This window comes from Pelobates fuscus, chromosome 2 (genome assembly GCF_036172605.1).
Source record: "Pelobates fuscus isolate aPelFus1 chromosome 2, aPelFus1.pri, whole genome shotgun sequence".
Taxonomy (NCBI): domain Eukaryota; kingdom Metazoa; phylum Chordata; class Amphibia; order Anura; family Pelobatidae; genus Pelobates; species Pelobates fuscus.
This window is the reverse complement of record NC_086318.1, coordinates 167,563,662-167,577,768: the sequence shown is the minus strand read 5'-3', so window position 1 is coordinate 167,577,768 and position 14,107 is coordinate 167,563,662. Positions and strand designations below refer to the sequence as shown.

Sequence of the window (14,107 nt, the reverse complement as noted above, 5' to 3'; positions counted from 1 at the left end):
TTCCCACTTAATCTGTGAACCAAATGGTGGGAAAATGCACCTATCAGTGTACTGAAAAATATATACATAATACTTAAATTATTCAGTTGAGTAAAATTTTACCACCATGCAGAAATATACTAATCAGTTCTCATTGATAGCAAAAGGACAAATTTAATACATTTATGATGCAAAATCATAAAAAACATCTTCTTTGATTTTGCACAGAAAAGTTAAAGATTTTACCTTAAAAATGAGCAACTTCAAAAATAAGTCTTAAATCACATGTAACGTCTCCACTTGGAGAGACTTAAAGTACACAAGAGTACACATGCTGTGCTTTTTACCAGATACTCTGTAATAAAGGTTGATTGTACCATAAGGAACTACAGATGAAATTGTATCAATTATTTATGAATAACTATTATTTTGGTTTCTTTTATAAAGAGGTATTGCATTGTTAAAACAATGCAAATAGGACAAAACTATTATATTAATATAGAATATTAAAAAGGTATTTTCTACTCACCCAACGATTTTGACAGAATGGAAGCCACTCCTTTGATGTATTTTTGATCTACTATTTGCCACATCTGTGTGTTTGTAGATTCCACTTTTATAGAGGAAAAAGTCTTCGTGAACTTTCATTACAGCTAAAACATAATACAATCCATTAAATAGCTCATATTTTTATTTCAAAATATATTTTTTAAAGTGTGAGATTCAATCATGCCATAGGAATAGAAAACAAAGTGAATAAGCCCAATATAATGGTATCAATTACAAACAACTTAAAAGGAGAATATAAAAAGTTACTGCTATGTTATGATCTACATTAAAACCAAGAGGATGCAGTTCAAAGTTAAACTGAACGATTTCCAATTCATTGGCATTTCTGGATGAATGTGAAACCATTTAGCATGATTTATTGACGTAATTTGCATATATAAATTTAACAAGTCATTACCTGTGAGTTTCTATATAGAGACACTGAACATTATTTTCAAACTGGTTTGTAAAATGTCTAGTAGACTTGGAGATTCATTTCAGGCAACAGAAAAAAAGTAGATGAGAACAGAAAGGGTGTTGTTTTTGTTTGTTTTTGTTATTTTGTTTGGGGCAAATACACAGCTTAGCTTTGCCCAATCATGTGGGCTAGATTTTCTGTCCAATCAAGGGGTAAAAAAAAGATGGCTAATGGTTATGTGACAGCCACTAAATATTTACATTTACATATCAAGTGACAACTGACCAATTGAGGGAAAAAAGGAGAAGCGTTCCATAGTTACATAGCTGAAAAGAGACTTGCGTCCATCAAGTTCAGCCTTCCTCACATTTGTTTTTTGCTGTTGATCCAAAAGAAGGCAAAAAACCCAGTTTGAAGCACTTCCAATTTTGCAACAAGCCAGATAAAAAATTCCTTCTTGACCCCAGAATCGCAGTCAGATTTATCCTTGGATCAAGCAGTTATTACCCTACATTGAAAGATTATATCCTTGAATATTCTGTTTTTGCAAGTATGCATCTAGTAGCTGTTTGAACATCTGTATGGACTCTGATAAAACCACTTCTTCAGGCAGAGAATTCCACATCCTTATTGTTCTTACAGTAAAAAACCTTTCCTTTGCCTTAGACGAAATATTCTTTCTTCCAGTCTAAACGCATGACCTCTTGTCATATGTAAAGTCCGGTTTGTGAATAGATTTCCACACAATGGTTTGTATTGGCCCCGAATATATTTGTATAATGTTATCATATCCCCTCTCTGGCGATGTTTTTCTAAACTAAATAGGTTTAAATTTGTTAACCTTTCTTCATAGCTGACATGTTCCATTCCTTTTATTATTTGTGGCCCGCCTCTGCACTTTGTCTTGTGCCATAATATCCTTCTTTAGAACAGGTGTCCAAAATTGCACAGCATATTCAATATGTGGTGTTACCAGTGATTTATAAAGAGGCAAAATGATATTCTCGTCCCGAGAATGAATGCCCTTTTTCATGCATGACCATACCTTACTGGCCTTGGCCACTGCTGATTGACATTGCACATTGTTGCATAGTTTGTTGTCTATAACAATTCCCAAGTCTTTTTCGTGTGTTGTTATCCCTAATTCGCTTCCATTAAGAGTATATGTTGCTTGTGTATTCTTTACGCCGAAGTGCATAACTCTGCATTTTTCAACATTAAATTTCATCTGCCATTTGAGTGCCTAGTCCCCCAGTCTATCTAAATCCCTCTGCAGCAAAGTAATATCTTGCTCACATTGTATTATTTTACAGAGTTTTGTGTCATCTGCAAACACTGAAACATGACTTTCAATGCTTTCTTCAAGATCATTTATAAACATGTAAAACAGAAGGGGTCCCAGAACAGACCCCTGAGGGACACCACTTACCATTAACAACAACTCTTTGTACTCTATTTTTAAGCCAATGTTCTACCCAAGAACAAGCATTTTCATCTAGACTGATTTCCTTGAGTTTGAACACTAATCTATTGTGTGGAACTGTATCAAATGCGTTAAATCAATCTATACTCCCAATAGGATTCTTCCAGACACTTTGGCTGCAGCTACTGAAGGAGATAGAACAGCAGTGATACTTGTTGTGCCGGTGTGGAAGGTAGCCTGGGTCATTGGATCTACTGTGTGACTATACTTAATTTGTTAGCTATGCATTTTGCAACACAAATATCTATTTTTGCTGAATAAAGTTGTTAAATTACACAATACACAATCATTGATATGCCTAATTTATTGTAATAAGAAAACCCACCATAATCAATGTTATATTGTAACCTTGAGATTAATTTGTGAAAGCGTAGAGTAAGGGGACTGCAAACAGCTCCACCACTATAGCCTGCACCACTTACACCGCTCTCACCACAACTATTAGTAGTAATCAGCGTGCCTCAGGATATTGGGATTAACAGCATGTCCATACAACATTAAGGAGGCTTTTTTTTTTTACCTATCCTTTTTTATGTGACAACAACTTGTGGTGACACCTGCACTGGCATTGCTGCTCCTTCTATTACAGCTATTTCAAGCATCATATTTTTTGGTGCCCCGCCCCCTAAGAAGCAACTGGGAGAAATCACAGCAGAGTCTTCTTTGTGTGGATCAGAGTAGTATTGCCAATGGCTGGTGTTGGTAGTGGTAGCAGTGCTGAGTTCGCAATTTAAAAATCGCATATTAAATGTTTAGTAGATATGCCAAAAACTAACTAACACTTCTTTGGAGCTATTGAAAGCTCAGAGGTAATCATCATGGACAGTACAATCCCTGTTTTAGGATATAATGCAATCAGGGGCACTAGATGTCTGCAATGTAGCAAGGTACGTGAATAAAATGAAAATAAAAAAATAGTCCAATGGCACAGTATGTAGTATTTGAAAGATGCATTCAATAAATTAAGGTATCCTACTTATAAATTCCAGTGCATAAACTTGGGTATAGAGAGCTTTGGTGGTTTGATCGCCACCGCGGACACAGTGGAAGCAGGATGCTGAATAAAATCAGTGGAGATGGTATAAATATAAAATAGAACTAAATGTATTGGTACAAAGTAATAGCAATACAATTTGGAAATGAAACACTACATAAACAAGTCAATACTTAACGTGTTTTAACCTGGGGCTTTTTTCAAAAGGGTCATGTGTTCTTGAAACTGTCCTTATTATATAGGGGAAGTAAGAAATCCATTGCTGGTGCAGATGGTGTAGCTTCTCATATCCGGTTTCCAGCATGTAACATATTGTGAGTGTGGATTGAAAGTAATTGGGTCACTGTGGCTCTTTACTTTCTGATTCAAGCATATGGTTATAGATGCGATTGATACCCATAAGTGATGTTTTGTGAGTATGTAGGATGCATGTTATGATGTCCGTGTATGTAATCGTTTGCTCCCAAAAACATATTGTTTCATATTGTATCTGGAAGAGGTGCGATGGCCATCTTTTTGTTGGGTAAGTGTACCAAAAAAGATCAGTATACAGATTACATAATATGCAGTGCCTTGCAAAAGTATTCACCCCCCATGACTTTTTACCTATTTTGTTACACTACAGCCCTAAATTCAATGTTTTATTAATCTGAATTTTATGTGATGGATCAGAACACAATAGTCTAAGTTGGTGAAGTGAAACGAGAAAAATATATACATAAAACTATTTTTTTGAAATAGAAAACAGAAAACTGGCATGTGCGTATGTATTCACCCCCTTTTTTATGAAGCCCATAAAAAGCTCTGGTGCAACCAATTACCTTCAGAAGTCACATACTTAGTGAAATGATTTGTAATATGATGTCCACCTGTGTGCAATCTAAGTGTCACATGATCTGTCATTACATATACAGACCTTTTTTGAAAAGAGGCTGCAACACCTAAGCAAGAGGCACCACTAACCAAACACTGCCATAAAGACCAAGGAACTCTCCAAACAAGTAAGGGACAATGTTGTTGAGAAGTACAAGTCAGGGTTAGGTTATAGTAAAAGATCCAAATCTTTGATGATCCACAGGAGCACCATTAAATCTATCATATCCAAATGGAAAGAACATGGCACAACAGCAAACCTGCCCACCAAAACTCACGGATTGGGCAAGGAGGGCATTAATCAGAGAGGAAGCACAGAGACCTAAGGTAACCCTGGAGGAGATGCAGAGTTCCACAGCAGAGACTGGAGTATCTTTACATAGGACAACAATAAGCCGTACGCTCTGTAGAGTTGGGCTTTATGGCAGAGTGGCCAGAGGAAAGACATTACTTTCAGCAAAAAACAAAATGGCACGTTTTGAGTTTGCGAAACGGCATGTGGGAGACTCCCAAAATGTTTGGAGGAAGGTGCTCTGGTCTGATGAGACTAAAATTTTACTTTTCGGCCATCAAAGAAAACGCTATGTCTGGTGCAAACCCAACACATCACATCACCCAAAGAACACCATCCCCACAGTGAAACATGGTGGTGGCAGCATCATGCTGTGGGGATGTTTTTCAGCAGCCAGGACTGGGAAACTGGTCAGAGTTGAGGGACAGATGGATGGTGCTAAATACAGGGATATTCTTGAGCTAAACCTGTACCACTCTGTGTGTGATTTGAGGCTAGGATGGAGGTTCACCTTTCAGCAGGACAATGAGCCCAAACACACTGCTAAAGCAACACTTGACTGGTTTAAAGGGACACATGTAAATGTGTTGGAATAGCATAGTCAAAACCCAGACCTCAATTGAATAGAAAATCTGTGGTCAGACTCAGTGGCATACTAAGGGGGGGGGGGGGGGGGGCGGCGGGGGCGGTCCGCCCCGGGGCCACTCACTGGGGGGGTGCCCGGGGCGCACTTTCACAGGGGCGGCATTTCGCCGCCCCTGTGTCTTATGTAAAGGGACCGGCCGCTTATAAGAATATCTACCCAAGTTTCCCATCTAGCAGCAGCAGGGCCTCTGTTCTCGCGATCTGCGAGAGCATTTTCTATGGCAACCCTATGGTTTTATGCTATGGCAACCTGCGCCAACGCTCTCGCGGATCGCGAGAACAGAGGACCCTGCTGCTGCTGGATGGGAAACTCGCGTGCAGAGTTCTGGGCCCATCTATGCTGTGCCATCGTACCACCAGGACCAACCGTCAAGGAGGACGGGAGGGACAGGTAAGTGTCAGGGAGGGGGTGAGGGGAAGGGGCAAACCATACACACTGCTCACCTTGCCAGCACTTATTCCACACACACACTGCATTCACTATACACACACAGCATTCACTACAAACACACTATACACACACTGCACACACTGCATTCACTATACACACTGCATTCACTATACACACACTGCATTCACTGCAAACACACTGCATTCACTACAAACACACTGCACACACTATACACACACTGCACTCACTGCATTCACTATACACACACTGCATTCACTATACACACACTGCATTCACTATAAACACACACCACTCACTGCATTCACTATACATACTATACACACACTGCACTCACTATACACACTATACACACACACACTGCACTCACTGCATTCACTATACACACTGCATTCACTATACACACACTGCATTCACTGCAAACACACTGCATTCACTACAAACACACTGCACACACTATACACACACTGCACTCACTGCATTCACTATACACACACTGCATTTACTATACACACACTGCATTCACTATAAACACACACCACTCACTGCATTCACTATACATACTATACACACACTGCACTCACTATACACACTATACACACACACACTGCACTCACTACAAGCACACACTGCACTCACTACAAACACACTGCACTCACTACAAACACACTGCACTCACTATATTATTATTTTAAATAGCGCCAACAGATTCCGTAGCGCTTACTATACACACACTGCACACACTGCGTTCACTATACACACACTGCACACACACTGCATTCACTACAAACACACTGCATTCACTACAAACACACTGCACACACTGCACACACACTGCATTCACGATACACACACTGCACTCACTGCATTCACTATACACACACTGCATTCACTATACACACACTGCACTCACTGCATTCACTATACATACTATACACACACTGCACTCACTATACACACTATACACACACACACTGCACTCACTACAAGCACACACTGCACTCACTACAAACACACTGCACAGACTATACACACTACATTCACTATACACACACTGCATTCACTATACACACACTGCATTCACTATACACACACTGCATTCACTGCAAACACACTGCATTCACTGCAAACACACTGCATTCACTACAAACACACTGCATTCACTGCACACACTATACACACACTGCACACACTATACACACACTGCACACTCTATACACACACACTGCACACTCTATACACACTGCACACTCTATACACACTGCACACTCTATACACACACTGCACACTCTACACACACTGCATACACTATACACACACTATCCACACACTGCATGCACTATACTTACACTCCATACACTGCATACACTATACACACACTGCATACACTATACAAACGCACACACTGCATCCACTTCACAAACACACTGCATTCACTAAGCAAACACACACTTATACATGTGTATCTGTATGTCTGTGTATCTGTTTGTGTGACTGTGTTTGTTTCGGTGTGTCTGTGTATCTGTATGTATGTGTCTATCTGTATCTGTGTGTCTGTATGTGTGTTTGTATCTGTATGTGTTATTAAGCAGAATAGATAGTGGGAACCGCACTCAATCCCAGCGGCCACGGGTGCTTCGGATCAGGACCAGCAATCCCAGAATCATATGTAAAAAAGAAAGAATCACAGGCACTCCGAATTCATTTTTTTTTTTTTATTATATATATTTTTTTATTATATATTTTTTTATTATTTCTTTTTTTATTATTACTATTTCTTTTATTATTTATTTATTTCTCTTTTTATTCTCTTTTCCTGTTTTCTGTTTAGTATTTTTTTTTTATTTAGATATTGGTATGATTAACTATTATAATATTTGGTTTACTATATCCCTGCTCATTCTGTGTATTATGGATTGTGTCCTTAACCTATGGTCTGTGGTAAATTCGTGTGTTTGATCACACAGACGCTTTGGGGAGATACATTCTTTAGCAGTTCGGCGCTCTGTGCCTTGAGGCACATTGCGCAGGCTCCATTGTGTTAATAATACGATCGAGCACGGAACCACGCTAATTTGGTCCTTGTGCCGATCCGTCCTTAGGAGGTTGCTTCGTTTGCGTTCCAGTGACGTCATATGCAGTTCACGCACCCGGAAGTGAGCCGCGTTCGGACAGCAATGCGGATATCTACTATATATCTATTTTTTGTTCTATTTATTTATTTTGTTATCCTCTCTCCTCTATTTGGGCACTTATAGGTAAGCTTTTCATTTAAACACTTGACTATAAATGATGATCGTGTTCAGGGCCGGACTGGCCCACCGGGATACCGGGAAATTTCCCGGTGGGCCGTCGGCACCTGGGGCCGGGCAGACACCTGGGTCTGCTGGCGGCCGCTGGGGGACTTGTACTGGTGGCCGCTGGGGGACTTGAACTGGCGGCCGCTGGGGGAGCTGCGCTGTCTCTGCTCCCCAGCGTGCAGCTGAATGAGACCAGGGCCGGAATATGACGTCATATTCCGGCCCCGGTCTCATTCAGCAGTGCGTGAGGGCGGGAGAGCAGAGCCAGCGCAGCTCCCCCAGCGGCCGCTGCGGGACTTTTACTGGCGGCCGCTGGCTGAAGTACAAGTCCCCCAGCGGGACTTTTACTGGCGGCCGCTGGCTCAGTACAGGTCCCCCAGCGGCCGCCAGCAGACCTCCCCCAGCAGCAGCCAGCACAGGTGCCCATGCCCCAGCAGCCTCCTGCACTGCATGACCCCCTGGCAGGTAGGAGTAATGTGTCAGTGTGAGTTTGTCTGTCTGTGTGTCATGGTGTGTGTCTGTATGGTGTGTGTGTGTCTGTCTGTGGCATGGTGTGTGTCTGTGGCATGGTGTGTGTCTGTGTCATGGTGTGTGTGTCTGTCTGTGTCATGGTGTGTGTGTCTGTCTGTGTCATGGTGTCTGTCTGTCATGGTGTGTGTGTGTGTCTGTCTGTCATGGTGTGTGTGTCTGTCTGTCATGGTGTGTGGGCGTGTGTATGGCTGTGTCATGATGTGTCTGTCTGTCATGGTGTGTGTGTGTGTGTGTCTGTCTGTGTCATGGTGTGTCTGTCCGTCATGGTGTGTGTGTCATGGTATATGTGTGTCTGTCTGTGTCATGGTGTCTGTATGGTGTGTGTGTCTCTGTCTGTCATGGTGTGTGTGTGTGTCTGTCTGTCATGGTGTGTGTGTGTGTGTGTGTGTGTGTATGTCTGTGTCATGGTGTGTCTGTCTGTGTCATGGTGTGTGTGTCTCTGTCATGGGGTGTGTGTCTGGCTGTGTCATGGTGTGTGTGTCGTGGTATGTGTGTGTGTGTGTGTGTCTGTCTGTGTGGGTCTGTCTGTGTCATGGTGTGTGTGTGTCTGTCTGTCTGTGCCATGGTGTCTGTCTGTGTCATGATGTGTGTGTGTCTGTCTGTCCGTGTCATGACGTCATATTCCGGCCCCAGTCTCATTCAGCAGCGTGCGAGGGCGGGAGAGCAGAGCCAGAGCAGCTCCCCCAGCAGCCGCCAGTACAAGTTCCCCAGCGGCTGCCAGTACAAGTCCCCCAGCGGCCGCCAGCAGACCTCCCCCAGCGGCCACCAGCACAGGTGCCCATGCCCCAGCAGCCTCCTGCACTGCATGACCCCCTGGCAGGTAGGAGTAATGTGTGTCAGTGTGAGTTTGTCTGTCTGTGTATCATGGTGTGTGTCTGTATGGTGTGTGTGTGTGTCTGGCTGTCTGTGTCATGGTGTGTGTCTGTGTCATGGTGTTTGTCTGTCAAGGTGTGTCTGTGTGTCTGTCTGTCTGTCTGTCATGGTGTGTGTGTCTGTCTGTCTGTCATGGTGTGTGTGTGTGTGTGTGTGTCTGTCTGTCATTGTGTGTGTGTGTGTGTGTGTGTCATGGTGTGTCTGTCATGGTGTGTGTGTGTCTATCTGTGTCATGGTGTGTCTGTCCATCATGGTGTGTGTGTCATGGTATATGTGTGTCTGTCTGTGTCATGGTGTGTGTGTCTCTGTCTGTCATGGTGTGTGTGTCTGTCTGTCTGTCATGGTGTGTGTGTGTGTGTGTGTGTATGTCTGTGTCATGGTGTGTGTGTCTCTGTCTGTCATGGTGTGTGTGTGTGTGTCTGTCTGTCTGTCATGGTGTGTGTGTGTGTATGTCTGTGTCATGATGTGTCTGTCTGTCATGGTGTGTGTGTATCTGTCATGGGGTGTGTGTGTGTCTGTCTGTGTCATGGTGTGTGTGTCATGGTATATGTGTTTGTGTCTGTCTGTGTGGGTCTGTCTGTGTCATAGTGTGTGTGTGTGTCATGGTGTGTGTGTCTGTCTGTCTGTGTCATGGTGTGTGTGTCTGTCTGTGTCATGGTGTGTGTGTCTGTCATGGTGTGTGTGTGTGTCTGTCTGTCATGGTGTGTGTCTGTCTGTCATGGTGTGGGTCTGTCTGTGTCATGGTGTGTGTGTGGGTCTGTCTGTGTCATGGTCTGTGTCTGTGGTGTGTGTATCTGTCATGGTATATGTGTGTTTCTGTGTCTGTCATAGTGTATATGTGTGTTTAAAAATAGTGTTTTTGCTCACCTTTTTTTTCCCCACACAGCGAACTGGTCTCCCCTCGACTGGCCCTGCCTCTATGGCTGAGATCATCAAGCTTGATGATCTCAGCCAATCCAATGCTTTGCCATTGGATTGGCTGCAAAACGTTACACCAATCAGCCTCTCCTCATAGAGAAGCATTGAATCAATGTATCTCTATGGGGAATGTTCAGCACCTACAGAGTGTGGAGACCCTGAATGTAGGTGCACTGGAAGCACCTCTAGTGACCGTCTGAGTGACTGTCACTAGCGGTGTCACTTTGAAGCAATGTAAACACTGCCTTTTCTCTGAAAAGTCAGTGATTACATTGAAAAGCATGTAGGGACATGCATATATATATATTACTCAATCATATGTCATGGCAAGACATGGCCTTACATGTTACACGCGACAATACATGGCACAGTGACTTATGGGGCTGGCATACATTTTTTATCCAGGGCTGCTTTGTATCCCCAGTCCGGCCCTAATCGTGTTGCTGCAATGGGATGTCTATGTATATATATTCCACATTATGCCTAGCAATTGTACAATTGTATATTAATTTATGATTTTGTATTTAGTGATTGATGTATTATTTTTTGTTAGATGTGATATAATGAATATATTATGAGATTTGATACTTGTTTGTTTTGCAATATAATTATTTATTGTTTGTATTAACTAACAATTAATCCTGTTAATGAGTTAATTGGATTATGGATTGATTTCCTGTTTGCCACTTTTTGCTATAAATGCACATTTTTCACCATGTGGTGTCAGCTTGAAAAAGACCTTTACGGTCGAAACATTGCGTCGCATTTTGTTACAATAAAACTGCCTGTGATTCTTTCTTTTTTTGTATCTGTATGTGTGCCCGTATTTATCTGTATCTGTGTATGACTGTGTTTCCATGTAACTGCATGTGTGTACCTATGTGTCTCTGTATGTGTATGTGGCAAGTGTGTATATATGTGTACATGTGCATACATCTCATTTCATCTACACTACACACAAATACAACCCTGCATCCAAATGTAAACACTACATAAACACACACCACCATATTCAAAAACCACACTACAGAAAAATGTACGCCTGCATTCAAATGTCAATACGTGCAAACACAACCGTACATTCACTCACACATATTTCATACAAAAACATGCTTACATTAAAAATATACACTGCTCAGTGCTAAATACATAAAAACAAATGTGGTTGTTTTTTTTACATTTTAAAGTGGAGGGGGAGTGGGGGGGGGGGGGGGGGTGTGTGCCAAATAAAAGATCCGCCCCGGGTGCCAAATGCTCCAGGTACGCCCCTGGTCAGACTTAAAGATTGCTGTTCACAAGCGCAAACCATCCAACTTGAAGGAGCTGGAGAAGTTTTGCTAGAAGGAATGGGCAAAATTCCCAGTGGTAAGATGTGGCAAGCTCATAGAGCTTGGAGCTGTGATTGCCGCAAAAGGTGGCTCTACAAAGTATTGACTTTAGGAGGGTGAATAGTTATGCACATTGACTTTTTCTGTTATTTTGTCCTATTTGTTGTTTGCTTCACAATAAAAAAAAAAAAATCTTCAAAGTTGTGGGCATGTTCTTTTGTAAGGCACTGTATACCCTTTTAATTAGTTAATTAATAGATTGCATGGCCAATCCAATTAATAATAAATTCCTAAAATCCTTGCATGGATTACTCACATATAAGCTATGTAAACACTTATGTGAGTAATCAATATAAAAACATGACATGGAGTATTCTCTATTTATGGTGAAGGCACTTATTATAAATCAATAACTAGGCATATAGCCACTTACAAAAGTTGTGTATAAGACATTTCAAAAGGACCCCCTTTAACTACTAAATAATAACAAGATAGTTTTATTATATTCATAATCTTGTGTCTAAACTCATAGATAACTCTACATATTTAATTACTATATACACTGGAAATAAATGCTATATTCTTATATGAATACACTGCGATACACATGAATATCAACAATCTAAATTTTGCCAAATTAAATGGGTATATACACCTAATGAATGTTTGTCCTTGTTATGCATGATTAAGGCTGCATAGAGATGAAACATTGCACTTAATTTTGAGGAGACTTACCCTCTAATAAACATGTATGTATGTAGTTAACATAAACTAACCCAATTCACCCCCAAAATAATGACAGACAACGTAGTATGGATGAAACAGGCCATAGCATTTATTATAACATATGATAATTACTGTATAACACAGTCATAATTTATTTTAATATTCTCTTTTCTTTGATATAACCAAAATGTCAAAACATAGATAACCATAACTTAACATATAACTGAACACATAGTGTCATACAGTGTAACCCAACCCTTGCCAATAAACTGACCATGCACCTATTTACCACTTCCTCTCACCTCCCCCATTGGCATAAACTCCTTTTCCTTCCAATGCTTACCACCAGCCGACCTTTTCCTCGCTCGGTGGGCACGTCATAACAGGTAACCTAAGGTTAACCCTTTAGAGCAGGGCAGGTTGAGACTTGAAACTTACTCACTTCATTCCACATAATTAACTTAACCACCTCAAAATTAATTGGCAAGGACATACCTCCGGACACAACCCAGCTGTATTAGTCCTAAAATCAGCGGGGGGCCCCACAAAGACCACCCATGGCCTGTTCCACCACTTCCTGCAGAGCAAGATTAAAGAGGTTGAGCCGACCTCCTTCAAGTGCACCCCATCACCTGAAATAGACTGGCTGCATCCCGCTCAAAAACTCTATGGTGAACCGGAATCCCCACAAAGCCTAGAAACTCTCCTATTCAGTTTTCGACAGCAGCGCTCCATGGCACTCTGATTCCGTACGTGCTGCTAGAAATTCCGAGAGATTACCTCGGACCAAACTAGGCGTACATCAGGAAATCAAAATAAAATGCGTGCCATGTCACGTTTAATGGCCGACACCAAATCCCATATGGGCACCAAATCCAGGTCATTCTTCCCCAGATGGATCAACAGGAAACTCGGAACCCCCAGGAGGTGGGACAACTGAACCAGGTCAGGGAGGAGCCGCACCAACCCCATGCCTCTTGTACAAAGCCACAGAACCTCCGGTTCGGAAGACGTAAAACACAACCGTTCGCCTCCAGGCCTGACCGCCGCACACTGCCTGGCCCAATAGACATAGGAGTGTCCCATGATCCAAATCCTGGGGGAACCGGATCTGCAGAGAGAAATCAACTCAGGAGACCAGACGGGCGAACATAAGAAATATAACGCCCCGCACTCCCACTTCCCGACTTTTTGGACTACCTGCGCCGGCATGCCAAGCCTAGAGGCCTCAGTAGCCGCCCCTATACGGAATGAGTGCCCCCTGAACTCCCTGCCATCAATACCCAAAAATTCAAGCCCCAAGTGGAACACCCTAATGACTTGGAAGTGGAAGAGAAAGCTACCATCCTCATGCACCAAAAGGGGGAGGGCTGGAGAAGCTGGGCGTAAGGAACAATACTCACCGACGGAATAAAATAGGACAAATCCCGGAACTCGGCACAGCCCCCAGTCGGACCCACTTACCCCTCCCAAAGACATCAGTCTTTGAGTGGTGAATCCTGAAGGAAACACGGTCCTCTGCGCAAGTAACATCACCAAACAGCACCCTCTCTCCCACCTGCTGACGACTAGGGAACACCAGCTCCACAATCCGCATGGTCCCAAAGAAAGCCAGGGGCCGTAATAGACGGGCCTCAAATACAGAATGGCAAACCCTAGGTAATGTATCGCACAGACTGGCCAATAGAGCGCCTGAGACAGGATGCCTCGAGTCCTGCGAGGACACCCCCGCCGCAAACCCTTAAGGACCTGGCAGACTATAAATGCTTTGGTAGCATCCTCCCAACCC

At 42.5% G+C, this 14,107-nt stretch overlaps 1 protein-coding gene across 1 annotated transcript in view; it reads right to left on the bottom strand.

Moving 5' to 3' along the window:
* TINAG (tubulointerstitial nephritis antigen) overlaps positions 1–14,107 on the bottom strand; it is a 235,398-nt gene that overhangs the window by 30,906 nt on the left and 190,385 nt on the right. The window contains exon 9 of the mRNA XM_063441731.1: positions 509–632. Within this exon, the coding sequence (XP_063297801.1) occupies positions 509–632 (124 nt within the window). The remainder of the gene's footprint in view (positions 1–508; positions 633–14,107) is intronic.